Source organism: Pteropus vampyrus, unplaced genomic scaffold (assembly GCF_000151845.1).
Source record: "Pteropus vampyrus isolate Shadow unplaced genomic scaffold, Pvam_2.0 Scaffold4, whole genome shotgun sequence".
NCBI lineage: Eukaryota > Metazoa > Chordata > Mammalia > Chiroptera > Pteropodidae > Pteropus > Pteropus vampyrus.
This window is the reverse complement of record NW_011888785.1, coordinates 15,597,721-15,620,682: the sequence shown is the minus strand read 5'-3', so window position 1 is coordinate 15,620,682 and position 22,962 is coordinate 15,597,721. Positions and strand designations below refer to the sequence as shown.

The 22,962-nt window shown below is 33.9% G+C and overlaps 1 protein-coding gene across 6 annotated transcripts in view; it reads left to right on the top strand.

The window, feature by feature from the left end:
* The window catches only part of ANKIB1 (ankyrin repeat and IBR domain containing 1), a 113,539-nt gene that overhangs the window by 65,786 nt on the left and 24,791 nt on the right, over nucleotides 1-22,962 (top strand). For all 6 annotated transcript variants that reach the window (XM_011363737.2, XM_023533251.1, XM_011363772.2 and 3 more), the window contains 5 exons: nucleotides 6,504-6,712; nucleotides 7,181-7,269; nucleotides 11,058-11,202; nucleotides 12,625-12,791; nucleotides 18,924-19,012. In XM_011363737.2, coding sequence (XP_011362039.1) covers nucleotides 6,504-6,712; nucleotides 7,181-7,269; nucleotides 11,058-11,202; nucleotides 12,625-12,791; nucleotides 18,924-19,012 — 699 coding nt within the window. The remainder of the gene's footprint in view (nucleotides 1-6,503; nucleotides 6,713-7,180; nucleotides 7,270-11,057; nucleotides 11,203-12,624; nucleotides 12,792-18,923; nucleotides 19,013-22,962) is intronic.

Sequence of the window (22,962 nt, the reverse complement as noted above, 5' to 3'; positions counted from 1 at the left end):
TCTTTATAACATTTCATATTGGAGTATAAACTGGCTGTAAACATAAAGGAGAAATAGGAAATTTCTATTTAAAAACTGAGCTGCTAAATCACCTTTCAGATTGTCTAATTTTAGAAATGTGTCTGATGTGAGCAGGATTGAGAGCTAGAATCCACAATCCTTGTCCTGGTTTTAAAATTATTTTTCCTAAAGTCAGACACTTAAGAATTGTGTTATTAGTATTTCAGTTTATTTTATGTAAAGCTGTTTCTCACCATGAAATGTGCAAAGCAGAATTGTAGAGTCAACAAAAGAGTATACTATCCCTCTTAAGGTTTGTTTGTTTGTTTGTTTGTTTGTTTGTTTGTTTTTGAGAACATTACTATACTTAGGAAAAGTACTCTGCTTGTTGTAATTTTTCTGATACTTAAGACTACCATTCTGGAAGTTGTCACATGCCGAGTTGGACCCTGTCGTTGCATACTTGATGTTTGATATTTTGAGTAGTTTTAAAAACAGAGTTTTTTTATTTAAAAATTATTTTTAAAAAGAGAAAGGTAAGTGGCTATTCTGATCTAGTCATTTTGAGGCTTACCTACCTCTTTTAACTAAAAATTTTTATCTAATCTATACTAAAATAGAATGTCAGCTTCCAAAATTTTTTATATAATCTTTTGAGCAGAGGAAAATTTAAAACTCTATATTTTATCATCTCGTCATCACCACTGTAAATAATTAGGTATATAACCCTGCAGAATTGCTACCTTCAGTATTGATATTTCCCAGATTTCTGTACTTGACACTCTTTTCCACTCTATATACCAGTGACTCTTAAATTTTAGCGTAAATAAGAATTGCCTGGAAAACTAACCAGAGATTCCTAAGACTACTTCCAAAGAGTCTAAGTCTTTAGGGGAGGGTGAGGCCTAAAAAAATATATTGTAAACAAGGCTACTGAGTGGACCGCTCTAAGAAACATCGCTGGGCACATTTACCTAATTAAACCAATGATTTCAAACACCACTTGAACATTAAAGAGTATATCTACAACCTGACTTTAATAAAGTATTCAAAGCTGTTTTTCTAAATGCTTTTTTAACGTTTTCAATCTAAGGGTGTCCACACCTGAAATCATCATTTCTCCCACTGTCTTCATACATGGACACCAACATTCATCTAATTATCCTAGCCAGAATCTTGAGAGTCAGACTTGATTCCTTCATTTCTATTACATTTGGCCACAGTCTCCTCATTTCTCTTCCTAAACTTCTCTCGTCCTCCCCCCACCCTCCCTGGTTGTTTCCATTCCTACTGCCACCAATTTAAATGTAGGCTGTCATTATTTTTCATCTAAACTGTAGTCTCCTGAGTCCTAGTTTCCAGTATTGCCATTCCTGTTTCACCCTATTAATTTTTCATATTGCCGTTAGACTTAATGCAAATTTGAGCATGTCACTCTGCTGCTGAAAAACCCTTCACTGGCTCTCCACAGACTTAAAACCATCCAGACTCTCTCTAGTAGACCTTCATGATCCAGGCTTTTTCACCAAGGCTGCCAATCTCCCCATTTCTTTACTTACCCATTCTTACTTATCTTAATAAATCACCTATTTAAAGAAACCGTTTCTTATTTGGTCCTAAGACTGCATTGAGACCCTTCCTGTCTATTCCAATTTTATGCCATGCATAAACGAGTCATACATTTTGAATATAATATGCTAATATTATATTTGCTTTTCCTTCTCTTTAACCTGGGATCTCTTAGAGAGTAGCTGTTGTTGTTTCCACAGTATGTAACATACATTATGTCCTAATAAAATAGTTATGGAATGAATAGATGATATACCTGAATGTTATTTGTATATTTTTTTGAAAACATCTTTTTTATTTTAAAATTACATTTCTCTATTGCTATCTTTAGAAACTCAAATCCTATGAAAAAAATTTTAGATGAGTCAAAAATGAAATTTAGAAAATCACAATATCTTTTAAAGTCACAGAATTTAAAGATAAAATATTTTCTTTATAGCCAGTAATAATGCTTAACAGTCATTAGATAACTTGTGAAGAACCCTAGAATACCTTAAATTGTGTTTGTTTAGAGTAAGATTCACAGCACCAGAATGTATATCCTGTCCTTTGCTTGAGCTTTTAAATACAGAGAGTGCATTTAAATATAAGGTAGAGCTGGCAGACAAGTAGAAGCTGTCCATTTGTTTTGGTCAGCTAACTGCTGAAAGAAAAGTGTAAATTCAAACAGAGTAAACATTTATTAATCTGGTAATAGTCCTAAGTGTTTCTATTTATGGTTAGGAGTGGGACAGGGACTCTGCTCCACACAGTTATTTGAGGACCCTAACTGACAGACACTCTGCCATCTTAAAGTGGCTTCTGAGGTTGCCGTGGGGATTATCTCCATTTCAGCCAACCAGTCAGAAAGGGGAAAGAGTGTGGAGAAATTAATATGGGAAGTTTTTGAAACAGTCCTGAAAGTGACATACATCACTCCTGCAAATATTCCATTGGCCAGAATTCAGTCACATAGCCACACTTAACTGTAAGCAACAGTTCTATACTGCAGCATTTTTGTGTACTGTAGTCATTTCTGACACAGGTGTCTATATTCAGCTACATAATATAATGTATTGTAACTCTAAGTTACAATATATAGAACCTAAGGTTTTTATCAGTAATTTTATTGTGATTAAAATGAACATTTTCATCTCCATTTGTTTATACATTATATCAAGTATTAAATGATTGACCCTATTTTTACCCCATTGATATTTCTGTTACTTCTTTCACATAATAGGGATCAGTTCTAATAAGGTGATATTTAATTGAATCTTCCTACTTGACATTCATCTATTCTGTGATAACTTTATTGATAACTTAAAATTACTTTATTTCATTCCCCTATTAAGGCCTAAAGTAGAGGCTAATGCAGGTTTTCAAATGGATCTCTCTTCTATATTGTTTAGGTAATATCCGTGACATTTGATAATTAAATTATATGTATAGAGATAAATGATGCTAGTGAATAAAATAGACGGTACACAGAGCTACAGTTTACACTAATTGCCCTCAAAATCAGGACAGGCTCTGTTTCAGAGCTATTAAACTGATCTATTTGGAAGGTTTATAGATTGTATCCTTGGTAACATTCATTCAGCTTTACACAAGGAGATAGATTTGAGTATTACATTATCTGTTGTCAAATTTAGTCCCAAAATAATGAAGTTGATCTTGATTAAGCAGAAGACAGAAAAAATTTTGGCAGCATTTACTAAGTAGTAATTGAATTTTAAGAGAAGACTCTGTTAAGAACATAAAGATCATTTCTGAATATTTCCTCAATAATAAAAGTAACTTATATAGTTGAATACTACCTAATGAGAAAAATAAAATTGCCAAAATATGAGACCAAGGCTAATTTGCTTGTGCTTAGAGTAAATTTATATTGAAGTATTTTTTTAAGCTCCTTTAGAGGCTCATCGTCCTCCACAGGTAGTTAAACATCTGTGGTCCACATCTCTTCTCACTCTGCTCTCTTCCTATGAAATTATATATTCTCCCAAGGCTTTTTATAGGTATAGATTCCTTCCTCTGAACTAGAGCTCTTTTCTGCGCCCCATACCCTTATATATAACTGCTTATTTGAAAGTATCTATAGGATATCTCAAAAGCACCTTAAACTCATCATATCTAAAATTAAAATCATGCTCTTCAACCGATCCTGATTCTCTGGTATTCCCTGTTTATATAATGGCAGCACCAGCCAACCAACCACCCAACCAACCAAGTGGATGAAGCTGGGACACCAACTTTGGCATTTCTTCTCCTCAGAACCTATACCCTATTGTCACCAAATTGTCAATTTCACCTCCTAAATCGTAAACTTCTCTCTTTCTCTTCATTTTCACTACAACCAACCACCTAGCCCTAGCTGCCATCATCTGTCATTTATACCATCTAATAGCCATCCCTCCATTCTTGCCCTAACCAATTTCTTCGTTTGTTTTTCCATACTATAGTTAGATCTTTTCAAATCTAATCAAAAAACTGGTTCTTTTAACTCTACGCCCAGCTTTTCACTGAGTTTCTCTCCTAAGCTGATGATAGACGTGTTATTAAATAAAGCCCTGCATGGCCTAGCCCCTATTTCTTCAGGCTCATCTCTCACAGTGCTTCCCCTGTGGTCTTCATGCTCCAGCTACAATGACCTTTTTAACTTCATGAGGATGCCACTTCCTGCCTGTCACAAGACCTTTTTACACGCTGTGTACCATCTGTCTAGAATGTCTTCCTCTCTTCATTTTACCTAGTTAAGTCTCACTCATCCTAAAATGTCCGCATCAGGCCATTTCCCTAGAGTTGCCTTCTCTGACCTCCTTGATGGAGATTCTCTACCTCTTCTTCATATTGCTTTGGACATTGATGATTTTTTTTAAATATGTTGATTTTACTTAATGCCTTTCTCCTTATTAGACTATAAGTTCCCTGAAGGCAGGAATTGTTGCCTCGTTTTTCCTTTGTATCCCTACTGCCTATCATAGTTCATGGCACATAAAAGGCATTCAATAAGTATTTGCTAAATGAGCAATGTGATAGAATACAAGCAGAAATTGCGTTGAAAATATTTGTAGTAGATGAGACTAAAATTTAGCATATCTATGTATATGAATTATAGTAGTTTTTTATTAAAAAATGACATGGAGACTTTTGAAAAATAATACTTTTCCAAGAAAAGTAACTTGAACTTTTTAAAAAATTTATTTATTTAAATTAATTTCAAATATATAGTACATTGGTTAGACATCTATATAGTTCATAAAACGATCTCCCCAGTTGCTCCCTCCCTCCCCTGGCCCTCCACTTAGCCATCATATTAATGCTAGCTGCATTCCCTCTGCTGTGCTCCCCATCCCCGTGACCAGCTATCAACTACTAATTTGTACTTCTTTAACCTTTCACCCCATTCTCCCAGCCCCCCAACTCCCCTCCCCTCTGTCTGTCACCAAATTATCCATTATTTTTGAGTCTGTTTTTGATTAGTTTGTTTTTTTGTTCCTTAGATTCCACATGTAAGTGAAACCATATATTTATCTTTCTCTGTCTGACTTATTTCACTCAGCATAAGAATCTCTAGGTCCATCCATGTCGTTGCAAATGCTCGGATTTCATTTTTTTTAATGGCTGAGTAATATTCCATTGTATATATGAACCATAATTTCTTTATCCAATTGTCTTTTTAAGTAAATAGTGACCTATCAAAACACCAAGGTCCATTTAGCAGCATTTCCTGGAATGCACTCATATGCAGTTTTTTCAGTCGTTGGATTATTTCTTACTTTTTGTAACCCAATCCCTAGTTCCAGTCTTATTTTCCATCTCCCCAAACCACATGGTTCACTGTAACTTTACAGAACTGTTCCATGGCTCTCTATTATACTTCTGTGCCTTTGCACACATAGTTTACACAGCTGGAAGTAACTCTGTTGCATGTCTGAGTAATAATTATCCTGTTAAGCCATCAAATACACTGACTTAATATGGTTGAAAAAAGTCTTGTATAGAAAATGTGAAATTGTATAAAATGAACCTACAGTGAATAATCGACTCTAATACTGCTCTTGCCCCTATACTTTATTCTGCTACAGTGGAAAGAACACAGGCTTTGAAGTTGCAGGAATTGGTTTCAAATCCCTCACTATCTGTGTGAGCCTGGACAGGTTATATAACTTTCCTGAGTCTTGGTTTCTTCACCTAAATAATGATTGAAAAGTTTTGGGGGAAGAATAAATGAAATAATGTGTGTAAAACACCTAGCAAAATAATTGGATATATTTATTATTTTAAAGAGTTAATTTTTATGGCTCTGGACTTTAAAATAACATGCTTCAGTTGGCTATTTTAAAAGTGTTCATAGGAAGAAGATAATCTTTTTTAGTTAAGCCCAATTGGAGACCACTTATACAGAATTTATACCTAATTCACTAAAACTTTATTTATAACCATAATCCCTTCAGAAATTTCTTCTGCTTTCAAGCTGTTTATCAAATGAATTTTAAGATTTGCTGGCATTTTGACTTGTTTATAGTAAGCTGTCTAATCATTTTACAACTTGACACCAGTGAGGCCATTTGCAAACTGTATTTTTCTTGAAAGAGTAAAACAGCTAAACCAAACCTATGCCAACAAAAATTTAGTGAATTCTGAAAGTGATGTATGAGCCACTATCTCTTTTGATTTTTAGTAGAAATGACTATAAATTTTTATGATATTTTTAGATCTAGACATGGTTTTAAGCCATAGTAGATTATAAAACTTTAAATTCTTTTTTAAAATATTAATGGATATAACGTAACTAGATATTCATTTATAATTATTACTTTGATATAAACAATTTTTCTTTCTTGGATGACCTATATCTCTTTAATGTATCCTCACTTTTGTTATTATGAAGCTCTTAAAACACTATATTTTCTATGTTTTGAGAGATATCCATTCCATTTTTCTTAAAGACTGGGACAGGGAGAAATTACTTGAAGCTTGGATGTCCAACCCAGAGAACTGTTGCCAACGATCAGGTGTTCAAATGCCAACTCCACCACCAAGTGGGTATAATGCCTGGGACACGCTCCCTTCTCCAAGAACTCCAAGGACTACACGCTCCTCTGTCACCTCTCCAGATGAAATAAGTTTATCTCCTGGGGATTTGGACACCAGTTTGGTATGGTTTGGTATTCAGTGTACTTCCCATAGTTTTGTGTTTAACTTTTTAATTATTTAATATTGTTTCATGGACCCTCTAGTCATATTCTTGGATTCAATTATAAGCATATTGTTTTGAAATGGGCAATTTGATCTATACCTGAATAGATTATAATGACTTGTTTCTTATACATCCTTTTCCAAAGGCATTCTTGCTGATTAATTTAATATATAAATTTGGAATTTAAGAGTTTGACCTTTTCATTAACACATTTAAAGCCCATAATCATTTATAATGGGATAGGCATGATATTTGTTATTCAAAGGTACACACACTAACTTGAACTTCCCTTATAACTCTGTAACACTTAACTTTCTATAATTACTGTACCAGTATTTTTGCCTTAAACTAAAATGAACAAATGAATGTATTGTTCTGTCTCTAAACTATGACTTTGTTTAAATCATTGCTCTTCTTCATCTTCAGTGTGACATTTGTATGTGCAGTATTTCTGTATTTGAAGACCCAGTGGATATGCCCTGTGGACATGACTTTTGTAGAGGATGTTGGGAATCGTGAGTATATATGCAGCTTAGTATTTCTTACTGCATGTTAGCACTCTGATTTGGTAATGAAATCATTTGTTTTCAGTTTTTAATGATATGTATTACTTATTTAGTTTCAGAGTTATACTGAAACGTATTACACTTTACTACTAAGGATTTTATTTTTTTATTTTAATGTTTTCCTATCTATTAATTTAGTAAAATTATTTAATTTAGCAATTAATGTTCTTTAATGGAATGTGAGGTACTTTAGGGAACAAAGAGGTATATGTAAATATGTTTTCTTAGTATTTTAATTTCTATTACATCTCATAGAAATTTTAAGCCTACACCTAAATATCAGCAATTGGTTTCTTATATCCAGAGAATTTTTAAACATCAGTTTTTATGCTTTCTCTAAAATTTTTGTGACAAGCAAATGGCCTTGAAAATCTATAAGAAGAATATGGATGTTTAAAATAACTTTTTAATCAATTCAAAGTTAGATGTCTCTGCTAGGCATGGTTAGCTATATATTACAAGTGGAAAATTTATTTTGCTTCTCATGTTTATCTCTTCTCTCTTTCCTTCCATCTTACCGAGATTTATTCTTTCCCACTATCCATTAACTTTGCTCTAATGTTACACCTTTCAAGAGAATTTTATAAACAAAATGAAGATGATCAATAAATGAGCAATATCATATCATGTTTTCTTTGGAAACACATAAATCTGCCGATTGATGACCTAAACAAAGCCTATTACTAGTATTTAAGAAAATCTTAAAAATCGGAAGTTTTCCAACTATTCTTTTTCATGGAGTGCTAGGTACCAAGTATAAAGAGCTGGGGAACACCTCACTGGGTGAGAGCAAGAACATGAGCAAATTTTCTATTGTTTTTTAAAACAATTTTGTTGGATTTTGATTGACATACAATAAACCACATATTTAAAATATTTCGATACACTTTGACATATGTATATACCCATGAAACCATTACCACAATCAAGGTAATGACTATATCCATTACCCCCCAAAGTTTCCTCATTTCTCCTTGAATTCCTCCGCCCTTCTCATCCTGCCTCACTTTTATCCTCCCACTCCCAGGGGGAAAAATATTGCTTAAAAAAAAAAGTCAGAATAAATAATATCTGACTGTTCTTTTTAAAACGTAGACTAGATTCCACTCAGAGTCTAATTAGGATCAGATTAGTACAGCTGATGCAGGTAAACAAATTGGCAAGGGTCAGAGCTCAATAATCCAAAGCAAACTTTGACCTAGTTCTGGATGCATAAAAGCTTCCACAGGTACATTACTTTATCTACCTTAAAATTGTTAACTCTGTTTTATTAGGAAGTATTATGAGGATTCTACCAAGTTTGCTACTGTTGACCTTAATTTCTATGTGAAAACTAAGGAACTCCCCCACCCAGAGATTTACTTGAATTTTTTTGAACTTCCATGACCTTCCTCACTTAACTCCTCTTACAGGAACCATCTCCCATAGTCATCACAGACTAGCCTTGAGAAATTTATGGTAAGATTTAAATTTGAAAGATCTAATTATTGTTTTCCATGGTACCTTATCAACCTGCCTAAGACTCTCCTCCCCATTCCTGAAGGCTAGATCTTGCCCAGTCAATGACCAGTAAAACAAGTTCCAGGTTGGGCGATTCATAAGTCAATAAAGCCATTTTAAAACTAATTGCAGTCTTTTCATATTTTATAGGCATATAGAAAAGAAACTCATCTGTCCAAGAAGCAAGAAAGAATTTTAAAGGTCCTTAGATAGTTTGAAAACCTCTCAGCTTATCTTACGTTTCCCTACCCACTTATCTCATCACTCCAGCCAGAAGCTTTGAAGCATTTGTGCCAAGAGGGAAATTAAATGAAAGGGAAATTATTATTTTCTACCCAGCCTGGAATAACTTTCTTGCTGTTTATTAGTTATTGATCTAGTTCAGTGGTAACCTTCCTGTACCTCAATTTTCTAATCTATAAAATGCTGATAATAGTAAGTACATCATAAGATTTTCATCAGTTTATTATTAAATGGCTTAATATGTGAAAAATGCTTAGAACAGGACCTGGTACATAGTAACCACTCAATAAAGATTAGTTATTATCATCTTCCTACGGATGATAATAAGCAGAGGGAACCTATCTATGATATACTCTGTGAAGCTGACCTACAAGATAAAAGTATAGGTAAAGTTTGCCTCAGATTTCTCTCTTTTACTAACATTTGTCAACTCCATGTTCTGCTTATAAATTTAGTAGGAAATTGTATCTTGATGAGGATTAATAGCATAGTTCACAGAGAAATGATCCTGTCTTCAAGGAGGCCTTTTGAGTACTGTCATTTAATTCCCCTGAGATAATTAATCCTGCTCTGATATATCTAGAATACGTGAAGTTTAAAACATCACCATATAGTAACTATATCTAAGCAGGCTGTGCACTTTAGCAGGAAACTACAGCCTTGCACTGCGTAGTGAAGTTTCTGTCAACGAAGAACTGTGTATGTGATAGTGGTCCCATAAAATTATAAAGGATTATTGCAATACTGAAAGGAAAGGCTAGACCTAACTATGATGTCGAATTTACTGCCGGCTCTGGGTTATTTAAGTAGACGAGGAGGTTCAGCATGCTTTCCATCAGCTGTGTGTGCACACGTGCGTACATGCTCACACACACACGTACATGCACATGTACACACACAAATTCACTTCCCTTCTCTCCATTTTTCTTTGTCCCTCTTTCCTCCCAGTCCTGTTCTTCCTTCTCCTGTCTCTCCTCCTCCTCTCCCTTTTATTATTTCTTGTCTCAAGCTTTATCTCTCTGGGTCTCGTTTGATCTCTCATCTCCTTTTTTCTCACCCTCTCTTCTTTCCTCCCTCCCTCTTTCTGAGGTGCCTCCCTCCACAGTCTTCCCCTTACCCCACCCAATGTGTGCGTCACATTTTTATACTGTATTTTTACTGTTCGTTTTCTATGTTTAGATTCACAAATATTTACCATTGTTTTACAGTTGCCTATAGTATTCAGTACAGTAACATGATGTACAGGTTTGTAGCCTAGGAGCAATAGGCTGTACTATATAGCCTGGGTGTGTAGTAGGCCATACCATTTAGCTTTATGTAAGTGTACTCTATGGTGTTCACACAACGACAAATCCCATGACTCATTTTTCAGAATATATGCCCCTTGTTAAGCAACACATGACTGTATAAATATTAAGGTAAATTATATCCAACTTTCTAGGGAACCTATTCATAACTAAAATGAAGAGATTCCTGTTATATGAAAAAAGGAACTCTACAATTAGCACTTCTTTAACTTTTAGTCTCATGATCCTTTTATACTCTTAAGAATTGTTGAGGACTCCAAAGAGCTTCTGTTTATATAGGTGATATTTATCTATCTATACTATATTAGAAATTAACACTAAAAATTTAATATTTGTTTATTCATTAAAAATAATAAATTCATTACATGTTAACATAAATAACATTGACTGTAACCAATAAGTATTTTTTTTAGAAAGGATGAAACAAAGCAGGAATATGTAAAGATATATGAAACAAATGTATGTGTATATATATTCATGTATATATAATGAATGGTTATGCAGATAGTGTTTAATAATGTTTGTGAATTATATGAATTAATGTATCACAGTTGATATTCCACACTTTATCCGTTGGTGTTATTTTAATTATATTTTAACAGAAAATTCAACATAAAGAAAAAATTCTTAGAATATGTAAATAAATTATATCTTTGCCTTTTTCCTATCAATTGGTGATTTTAATAGGTTTTTGAATCTGAAAATTCAAGAAGGTGAAGCTCACAACATTTTCTGTCCTGCATATGATTGCTTCCAACTTGTGCCTGTGGACATCATAGAAAGTGTCGTTTCTAAGGAAATGGACAAACGATACCTACAGTTTGATATTAAGGTATGCTGTCGATTATCTGTCTGATTTCCATAATTTTCATTTTATGAAAACTATACAACAGATTTTATTATTTTTGTTTTATTTTTTAAAACATAAAATAATGGACTCTGACTTTTCTCTCAGAAAAATTTCATAAAGGATGGTGGCATTAATTAAAGTTAAGCTAAAGCATTATTTTACAATCATGAAAAAAGTAAAAGTAAAAAGCTAAAGTAATAGTTTACCCCCAAAAATAGAACCATTGCTCGGAACTATTGATTGATTTGCCTGTTGTATTTTTATAACTTGATTGATCAAGATAATGTTCAAAATACATAGTACCTATTTTAAGTTTCCAAAAGATATTATATTTAATACTCCTAAATATAATATTTAGAAATGAAGATTATCATCTTAGAAATTGATCATCTTTTTTTAAGTTTCAAGTAATTGTTTCACATAATGAATTATACTGTTTATTTTATCTTTTTTTCTATCTATTTTCATTCAGGAGCTAGTCAGAAGTGTATGCAAGTTACTTTCTTTTGTGTGATTTAAAAGTTATATTTTAACTGCCTTATGCAGATTTTTTGTAGTCTAAACCCTAATGGGCTTTTTGAAAAAATGTCCTGTTACTTCAATATAGAGAGCATCATAATATTGATTTTTATGTATTATTTGGATGCCACTTAGAAATTTACTATTCTAGTGCAACTAATAATCACTTATAAGACTCTATTTATAATTATGTTCCATTAGAAAAGTGGCACATTGTATGAGAAGAAATTTTTAAATTATACATTTTCAATGTGAATAATTGCATTTTTGCTTTATCATATCTACCTGGTTTTTAAAGAAAACAAATTTTAAAAATGATGTCATTTCTGGGTTACAACCACTCTTTTCCTTCTTAGTAAGTTGTTTCATGACTTCGCTTATATATGAAATCTGAAGGTCAAAGCATATGAACAAGCAAAACAAAGTAGAAAGAGACTCATAGATACAGAGAACAAACTGATGAATGCCAGAGGGGAGGGAGGCGGGGGATGGGCAAAAAGTGAAGGACACAAAGGGTACAAATTTCCAATTACAAAATAATTAAGTCGCAGGATGTAGTATACAGCATAAGGAATATAGTCAACAATATTGTACAGTGACAGAAGTTTACTAGAATTGTGATGATCACTTCTAAGGTATATAGATGTCGAATCACTGTGTTGTACATCTGCAACTAATATAACAGTGTATAGCAACTATGTTTTAAGAAAAAGTTGTTTTGTACTTTCTGGTACTATTTTAAGTATTTCTTGAGACCGGATTACCCCTTATTTATTATTTCACTATTTTTTTTTAGCTTTAAAGTAAATTGACATAGCACACTCTAAATTATAATTTAGAGTTAAAAATATTTTTTGTTGTGTCTTGTTATTACTGTTTAAACAGGCCTTTGTTGAAAATAATCCTGCCATTAAATGGTGTCCTACTCCAGGCTGTGAAAGAGCAGTCAGACTAACAAAACAAGGGTCAGACACATCCGGGTCAGATGCACTCAGCTTCCCCTTGCTCCGAGCTCCTGCTGTGGACTGTGGGAAAGGACACCTCTTCTGCTGGTCAGTATAAGACAGGTTGGAATCAGCCTGATCACCTTTCTGATAGTTTTTAAAGAGAATTTGTACCTTGAATTGGGCCTTTAAATAGTGTGTTTGATATCATTCTTATTAATTTAAAAATGTGTAATGAGTAGTAATAGTTTACATTTAGTGTGTGCTAGATGTGTACCAAGCACTGTGCCAAATATTTTCATGTATTGAATTCTTCCAACAATGCTGAGTTTTGAGTACTATTATAATACTCATTTTACAGATAAAGAAACTCGAGCACAGAGAGGTTGCCCAGGGTTATGCAACTAGGAAATGGCAGAAATGGAATTAGAGCTCAGCTCTGCTTGATTTCAGAGCCCATGCACTTGAACTTTAATACCAAATTGCTGACCATAGATTAGAAAATGTTTAGTTTTACCTTTTTTCTTAAAATAGAAGTCTCTAGCAGTAATTCTTAACCAGAGATGTCCAGATTTACTCAGACAGCTTTTCCAAATTTTCATCCCAGGCCCCAGCAAGTGAGGTTTTGATTTAGTAGGTTTTAGAGTGAGGCTCCAAAAAAAAGCTTAGACAATTCTAATGCACAGTCTTAGTTAGGAACCACCTTGTACATCTTGTGTTTGTTTAATTTCCAATGACTGATAAGTATTCAGTAAGTATAAGCTGATGATAAATCAGTAATGGATAGTCTATGCAACTATAAATGTTTGTCTGACATCAGCATTCTACTTTATTCATAGTAGATTAAATGATAATTAACTGTTTTAGTTAATTAAATGATTAGAAAAAAATAGTTTTTGTTCCGCTTTTTGCTCATTTACAGATTTATCACAAATTCAAAGATATACTTTAGATGAATATAAAACTCTACACTTTACTTATCTGCTTATCAGAAACCAGAATCAAATTGTAGTACTGCTAGAAGTAAAAAGACACATTTATGGAAACATCCCTACCCTGAAAGGTCTATTTCTTACCCTCATCATCATTATCATTAGCTAAAAGTATTTCTTCAACTACCAATCCATATATAGCACGGAACTCTAGATCAGGTGTTGTCAAACTACTGTCCATACCAATTTTTGAAAGTTTTATTGGAACACAGCCACATTCTTAATTTTACGTTCTTAGCTTCCTACTCTTATTCCTGTAGTATAAGAGCTTTGCCTATAATGAGAAATTCTAAAAATAAAAAAAAAAAGAAAAAGAAATTCTAAGTAGAATTCTGCTGCCCTTATCCTAGTGTTTTAAAGAGAGCAAAATCTGCTTCATGCAAAAGGAAGCTTTACATGAGAGATCTTTATAAAATAAAGGCATATGATTCTGTGTTGGCTTCTTTCTTTCTCCTAAAAAGCTCAGAAATATTCTCTAAAGATGATTGCAAAAACCACAAATGGCAATAGTAATTTCTTCTAAGAACTGCATGTGACAGAATCAGTTGAGAGTCACCCCCAAGAGATGTCTGCTTTGATATAACTGAATTCATTGTTTGGAGGAAAGTAGGAGTAGGCATTTCCCTTCCCACCACAGGGTAGCCCTTTTTATTTTAACTTGTTCACCAACCAGTTCTGTGCTGTTAATAACTCAGCCTACAATGCTTTTTCTCCCTAGCCTGTATAATTGTAATTCGTTTGATCTTGACAATATGATCCCTAGACAGTGTTCAAAACCTAGATGGACTCTCACTTGAGCCAATGACCTCCTGTCTGTTTTTCTTTCTATTAAACAGAAAATGCTTTCTTCCCTGAAGCAACTTTTTAAAGATTTGTTGTCAAAAATACTACTTGGCCACTAAAATCTTAATCTGTGAGAAGAATTCAAAATTAACCTGGTAGAGTAGTCATTTCTTTCCTGTATCACCTCAGAATGTCCCCTGGTCCCTTTATCACCAATATCTCCATTGGAAACAGAAGCTTACTTGGAATTTATCTCTTCTAAATCCACAGTCAAACATATGTTAGAATTATTCACTAAAATTGGCAAGAATATTCTAAATAATAATGTGGGATTTTTAATATTTCATCCAGCTGTGGAGCATTTATTTACTGAAATTATGCAAAGAAGCCTTTAAAAGTGTCGCCACAACCATGAAACAAATGTGAACCCCTGATAGGAATGTTTGAATCATAGTGATGCACCTGATGAGAAATCACAGTACAGATTTCTAATCCACTTAAGTTTCCAGTGAATTAAAGTACGACGAGCAGACTTGTCAAGTATTTGGGGAAACTTTGAAAGTTAATGTCTTTGCATTAAAATTGTCATCAACTCGTTCTGCTTTCCTCCAATACCCAGGGTAAGAATTTTGAAAGTACACGTACTTCCTTATTAGGATCATGAATCTTGATTGAATTAAAGCAATAGTTTCATGCTTCATCTCCTCCATAGATTTCACAGGAAAAGGGACTCTTTAAGAGTCTTCTGGGCAAAATAAGTGAAGTTGTCCTTGTTTGTGGATCTTAATAGTCAAGTCTCATCTTCCCTTGCAAAATCAGAGTTTCAAACCCTTAGCTTAATAGTTCTGATTTGAGGGGCAGAGAGGGGCAGGGGTGCGTGGATTTTCCCAGACTGGCAGTATTCAGCTATTTAAGTATCAGAGCCCTGCCAACTTATAGAACTTTCCCCAACTCTTTCTAGGCTAGGAATGAAAATGTGATGCTGTTTATCTGGTGGAGTCAATCATAAGACCTTGTTTAAATATCAAGTCTACTCTATACAAAGTAGCATAATAATAATCTAAATAAATATAGATTTCCCTCACTATCCTAAAGTGGAGCATGCCTATGAAACCTTTTATAAGCAAATTTTGTAAAGTGAAGAAGCAATTACCATTAACTTACATGGAAATTTTATTTTTAATTTTTAAAAATAACCTACCATATCATACCAAATAACACATAAAACTTAAAAAAACACCAACATATGCCCGCTCTTAGTAGTGCCACTCTTGCTGCTCCAGGAGCATGCTGCCTCAACAAATGGTTCACTGCAAAACAAACGCTGAATGCTATTTGACTTTTCACATTTTTTTGTTTTTCTGCCAATGGTCGTGCATATTGACAAATTTTCAAGGGGAGAGCTGTCCCTTGATCTCTTGTTATTAGTTAACCATCACATTTGGACAGGGTTAAGGATTTTAACTTAGACAACCATTTTTTTCCATCATAATTTTTTACCAGGCACCTTTTTCTCTGAATGAAAACTCTATTAGTGTCTCTAAATTTCAGTTGACTATGCCAAAATTCCCATTTCCATTCACTTATTTTAAGTGACATTTTGAGGTACAGTCTCAACAACAAGTGCCAGGTCTGTCACCAGTCGTTGATGTCTTGGTTAAAACTTTATTCAGGAATTTAGCTTTTCAATTATCTGTAGAACATTTCAGTATCTTCATTACCTCTTTCAGAATAACTTCTTTCCCTGCACATGGCATAATCCAGATTGTCAATCACCTGTTTGTTCTATCTGATAGCATTGTTCTTACCATACTTTGAAGAAGTTCAGGCTTATTTTCTCAAATGCCTTAGTTTTCAGTGATACTAAATAGTTTTAAATAGCAACCTTTAGCTAGCTTTCTTTCTCATTTACAGTCTTTGCTCTAGTTTCTCCTTTACTTATCAGCTTCTCCTTTTTACGCCCACCCTTAGCATTGCATTGAATGCTAATAGAAACTGTGCCAACCAGTCATAACACCCACAAATAATCCTACTGATTGGGCTAGCATCTGAGGAAGCAGCAGGTCTGGTCTTCCTGTGAGGTTCTGGAAAGGAAACCTTCTGTCGCTGTCTAATGCAACACAGCCTCAGGGAATCAAGCACACTTACTCGCACTTGCAGCCTTTTGAAGATACGGCATTTATTTTTTCAGACTCTATTTGAAAACATTTTTCCCCCATGATTATTTTTCTTACAGAAAATGTTCTAACAATAGAGCCTGTCATACTGGTATTGATTCTACTAGAGGAAAAAAAATATATTGAATATACTGTTTAATTTCTGGGGGAGGGGGAAATCTTAAAATTAATGGAAATAATTTATTTTATTGACTTCATTTGTTTTGTTTTAGGTACTGCAGATCTATAAAGCTTTTACACCTTTTACACCATTTTTTAAAATGAGTCATGAGAAATGTAGATCCTTATTCCTGCATGTAGTCTCAAGCACCATATGGAAACACTGTTCCTAGATCTGCGGCCTGTTTCTAACTCTAGTGTATGGTAGTATATCTGCCAAATTAAATTAACAGTTATCGCAGATATTCCTTACATTTCTAGAAAGCAGAGTTGATTATAATATGTACTAAAGTGAATCTAATATATCTACTTCCATTTTTATCAACCCAATATTTTTTTTAAATGACTGTAAACTTACCACTAAGTTACTAAGGAACGCTATAAAACTGCATTTATGGAAAAGATTTCCCAAATGCCAAATTTGATGATGTCAGGAATTTAAAGAGACCAAATTACTCTTTTAAAACAATTGGTGCTTTTGTTTTTTCTTTAAACCATTTTTAAGTATATAATTCAGTGGTATAAAGTACGTTCAGAATGTTGTGTAACCATCAGCCCTATTTTCAGAACTTTTCATCATCCCAAACAGAAACTCTGTAACTGTTAAACAATAACTCCCCATCTTCCCTCCCCTCAGCCACTGGAAACCACCATTCCACTTTCTGTCTCTATAAATTCTCCTATTCTAGATATTTAATGTAAGTGGAATCATACAATATTTGTCCTTTTGTATATGGGTTATTTTACTTAGCATAACGTCTCAAGACTCATCCATGTTGTAGCATGTATCGGAATTTCATTCCTTTTTATGGCTAATATTCCATCATATGCGCACATACCACATTCTGTTTATTCATCCGTCAGTGGACACTTGAGTTATTCTCATCTTTTGGCTATTGTGAAAAATACTGTTATAAGCATTGGTGTTAAAATTTTGAGTCCTTTCAATTCTTTTAGGTATATACTTAGGAATGGAATTGCTAAATCATGTGATAATTCTGTGTTTAACGTTTTGAGGAACCACCAGTTTCCCAAAACTGTACCATTTTATGTTACTGCCAGCAGTGCACAAGGGTTCCTGTTTTTCCACATGCTCCCCAGTACTTGTTATCTTTCATTTTTTTAATAGTAGCCATCCTAATGGGTGTGAAGTAAAATTGATACATTCTTAATATAGTGAAATGTTACTTCTTAGTTTATAAGACTCTACCTGAGTCAGTAGGTTTGTCTTCTTAACAGACTTAAACTTTGCAAATAAGATCTTTGTTTAAAATAATGATGAGGGTGAGGATGATAATGATTGCACCTGTAGATTGAGTTTTTCTCCCTCCAAAATGATATTATTAACTGTAATAATTACCTTTGTACTACAGAATGAAGTATCATATTAAATAATAATAAGTAATTTGTAATGGCTTTAGGCCTTTTTTAATGTTTGATTTTTATGTAGCTACAGGAAGACTATAAAATTAAGTTACAAATGATAAATTGATATATTTTAAATTATTTACATCAAAATTTGCCAAATTCTGATGAAACAAAAAATTGAGATTCATCAGATTCGAAGGTAAATCAGATTGTCCTAGCTGTTACTTGGAGATTTAGAGATAAAAGTGATGACAAAATATAATATAAAACAGTATTTCTCAAACTTTAAAATGCAGAAGGCTCATATGACAATTTTGATAAAATGCAGATTCTAATCAGTAGGTCTAGTAGGACTTGCCCTTTTCATGTTTAACAAGCTCCTGAGTAAAGGCAATGCTACTAGCCAGGGGAACACAGTTTGAGTTGCAAGAATTTAAAGTAATTAGTGAGGACAGAACCTAAATGGTAAAAATATTTTATAGCTCTTTAAGGCCAACAAAACAAAATTATAAATATTAGGTAATCTATTTAGAACTATTAAAAATGTGTAAATGAATATAATTTTTAAAAAGCCACCTTGATGGTATCAAGCTTTAGAATTACATTTTCAATTTCTCTACTGAAATGTTTCATCTCTGAGTAGTCGCTGTGCCTCACTTTTCTCCACTTTAAAATTGAAAGAGTACCTCCCACCTATTCTTTTACCTTGATGTTGATGAAGAATATTTTTAAATTGCTTTTTTCTGTGTTTTCCTCTTTAGGGAGTGCCTCGGTGAAGCACATGAGCCTTGTGACTGCCAAACATGGAAAAATTGGCTGCAAAAAATAACTGAAATGAAACCAGAAGAACGTAAGAGGAATTTTAGATAGCTGTGCTACATCTTTTCAAACAGCATTCAAAAGATAATATGGGCATATTTCTTAGAGTCTTCATTTAAGAAGTTTTCAAGATTGTTAATGCTAGAGTTCTCTGTTTAACATTACCTTTTTAACCAACATCCTTTTGGATCACAGGTTTTTTGCAAGAGGGAATTACAGATAGAGTCCATGTTTCTAACTGATTTGTTTTCCAGCTTAGAACAAATAGGATAAATTTGTTTAAATATATCCTATTTATAATAGGATAAAAGGGCCCTCCCTTTTTATCCCAAGGTAGGCCAACTAACCTCTACTTTATGGGAAGAAATGTATGATCTATAGTGAGAGGAAGCTTCTTATTAGTTACAATCATATAGTAGAGATGATGCCAGCCCTCAAAGAGTGCAGAGGCTAGAAGGGAAGCAGTCAGATCATTACAGTATCATATGATAACTAATATAGCTGGGTAAAGATGAAAGTACAAAAACAAGAACAACTAAATCAGATTGAGAGGGAGTGTGTCAAAGAATCTTCCTTAAGGCATTGAGATATCAGTTGAGTTTTAGCATATCTGCAGAGGTAGAGATGTGGTAGTTATCCCTATCAGCATCTGAAGTGACACTGAGAGAGACTGACTAATGGCCATGAGACTTTACAAGCTCGTATTATGTCGGGCAATATACCATTGCCCAAGAGCTGGTCCTCAGCATTTCAGATTCATGAGATTCATTTTGTGCACTGACTTAGGATTACTCAGATCCATGGAGAAGAGACTACTATGTAAATCACAATACCAGTTTATTAACTGATGATGCGGGGGATCCCTTCACATGATGAGAAAGCTCATCCCTTATCAAGGAGCAAAGGGAAGTAGATAATCTTAGGAAATTTATAGTGAAATCTGATTAAATATTTCTGTCCTACATATTCATCATTCAGTCAACAAAATTTTTTTTGAGTGCCTGCTATGTGCTAGGCACTTCCTAAATCAAGAACACCTATATAGATTATTCTTGTCTCTAGGTTCATCATGTCTCTCAAGAGAGAGCCAGATATAGCTTGCCATTGCTCTCCTGACACTCACCCATTTTCCTTATTCTCCTGATATATATAGGGTCTGTATATGTGTGAGTTCCATAAATAGATTAATACCATTACCTATAACGTCTTTAAACATGACAAAACAATTGGATTTTGCTTTCTTTTCCTGTTCTGACACCTAGAGACATCTGTGTTTCTATTAGAGATGGTTTGCTATTGCCCACATACTTACATTTCTTTTTATATTTCTGGGGAGCTTAAAGTTAAGGTCCATGGCAGAAACTGCAAGAAATGAGGCTGGAAAGTTAGGTGTTGCCACATTGTGAGGGTTCTTGCTAGATTGTCTGAATTTATCCTAAGAAGCAAATAAGCCATATAATGCATTTTTTAAAGTAGTGAAGTGGCATTCTTAGAGATATTTTATCAAGATGAGCAACTGGGAAGGGCAGGCTGAAGGAAAGGTAGACCCGAAGTAGGAAGGTGAATTTTTAGTTTGGGTCAGAGAGTGGATCTTGATATCATTAGTCAACTTAGGAAATTCAGATAAAAGAGTAACTTTTAGGGAAAAATAGTGAGTTTTGTTGTGGACATTTTGAACTTGAGGTACTTGCAGGACATATGTGCGGAGATGTTTAGTAGGATTTAAGAAGTTGTCTGCAACTCAGAAGAGATACTGAAAAACCTTAAGAGTAACATATTGCTTTTAAATGATATCTTTATGATTATTTAATATTTTTTGAGAGCTATTTTATGTTAGAATACAGAAATAAGATGCGCTCTACACTCTTGAAATGAATGTTTTAGAGGTGGAGACAGCTATATACAAAACTAAGGAAAAAAAAGTATTATACATGCTGTGAGAGAACAGTGTACATGTGGTACATTGTGAGGGCGGGGAGGCACAGAGGGAGAGAAGATCAGTTATCTCTAGAAGAGGGTTAGAAAAAGCTTTATAAAAGAATTGATGCATAAGCTGCATCTTGAAAGTTGATGGATGTTCTTCACAGAGACCAGAATAGGAAGAGCATTCCAGGCATAGAGTGAAATAGGGCTGTGAAACAGCATGGCATATTCAAGAACTGCAAATAATTCAGTACATCTAGTGCAAAGGAAAGCGCACTGAGAGATGAGACTGTACAGGCAGGGACAGGGGTTATATGCAGTGCTGACAGGTCTGACATTATCCTGAGACACTAAAAAGAAGTTTTGAGTAGGAGTGATAACTGAAGATACTTACTAAGTAAGAGCACTTGGATGGAAGTGTGGATGATGAATTAGGGACTCTTGAAACACTAGGTAAAAATACTGTTTCTGAGACAACTTCAGAATGTTCACGTGAGAGGATATGAGGGCTTGAACAAGACAGAAGCAGTGCAGATAGATAGGAGAGGAGAGATGTATACTGGAGTGTTAAGTGGTCTTAATAAGTTGAAAATCCAGTGTACTTACTAGTTACCTAAAAGAGCTAATGCACCACAAGAAGTAATTAGTACAGTATGTTATTTAATTCTGTAGTAGAAAATGGCCAGAAGTGTCTGATTTTGAAATGAGTGATTATTTTCAGCTATTCTCACTATTGTAAAATTGGATCAATCATTCCATACCCACTAATAAGTTTTTACTAGGGAGGAAGAGGGAGAATGACCTAGCCAGTAAGTACAGATTATTGTTGGCACTGTGACACGATATCCTTACACATGATAGTGATTCTGATGATGAGGAGCAAAAAGAAATAGAACTAGCAAATGGTATATGTGGAGTATACATGGTTACTTCTGGCGGCCAGAGATAGGGAGACCTCAAATTAAAAACTGAAGATCATCCTCAAAATGTTCCAAATAGGGTTTTAATTCAGAAACATGGAGGAACTTTACAAAATTGGACAGGAGGCAAGAGACTGAAGACACCTGAGAAGTGGTCTACCAGAATAGAAACCAAAGCCAAGACTGCAGAGAAAGTTTCCAGTTACTGAGAAAAACCTAGGAGTTTGTGTCTTCCACACTGAAAGGTGTTAAGCAGTAGACTACTATTAATGGCCACTTAAGTTTATGAAATTTAGGGTGAGGCTTAAAGCAAATAATAATAGGCCAACTATAATAATTAAGTAGAACATCATTAAATATACAAAAAATGGTATTCCAAAAAAGAATATGATTAAATGCCCCATTGAGTTTACATATTACTTTGGCTCATGGTCACGTAACTTTGGCATAAATATTTTCAACCAAACTTGTAGATTCATGAGAAAGATTTCTCCCTCGTGCCCAGTTTTCCAAAGTCTTTGAATTATGAGACTCGAAAGGAACAACCTAATCTAATTAATGAAAAAAGGTATTTGAATAGATACTGAAATCAGTTCAAAGAATTAATTCTATATAAAGATTCAAATATGGTTTTCTAAGCACTGAAACTGCCTTTGTTTCTAATCAAAGCAAGAAGCAGAGTGATTTTATTTTCTGTAAAATGATGGTTTATTTATATAATTGTCAAATTGATTTTTTCATAATACATAATAAATGGTTATTGAATAGAATTTAAATAGTCTTTTTAATAATTCAGTCTTTAAAAGCAACTTTGTTTTCACTTGCATACATATTGGCTCTAATAATAGATCTTAGCTTCTGTTATACTCTAATACTTGATTAAGTGAAGTTAGTATTTCTTACAAAGGGACCTAAGCACACTAGCTTATAAAGGAAAGAAGATCAAGATATAATAGACATGTAACTGAAGTGAATGGAAAAGTACAGAAGTCAATTGGAGTGAAGACGACTTACCAGTAGATTGAAGGAAGATAAGTTATTGCAGGTATAAAGAACAGTAGGTACAAAGGGCAGATGTATGAAATGAGCATGCTCAGAGAGCTGGAAGTAAAGACATTTTTTCCGGCACAAGTTTTTG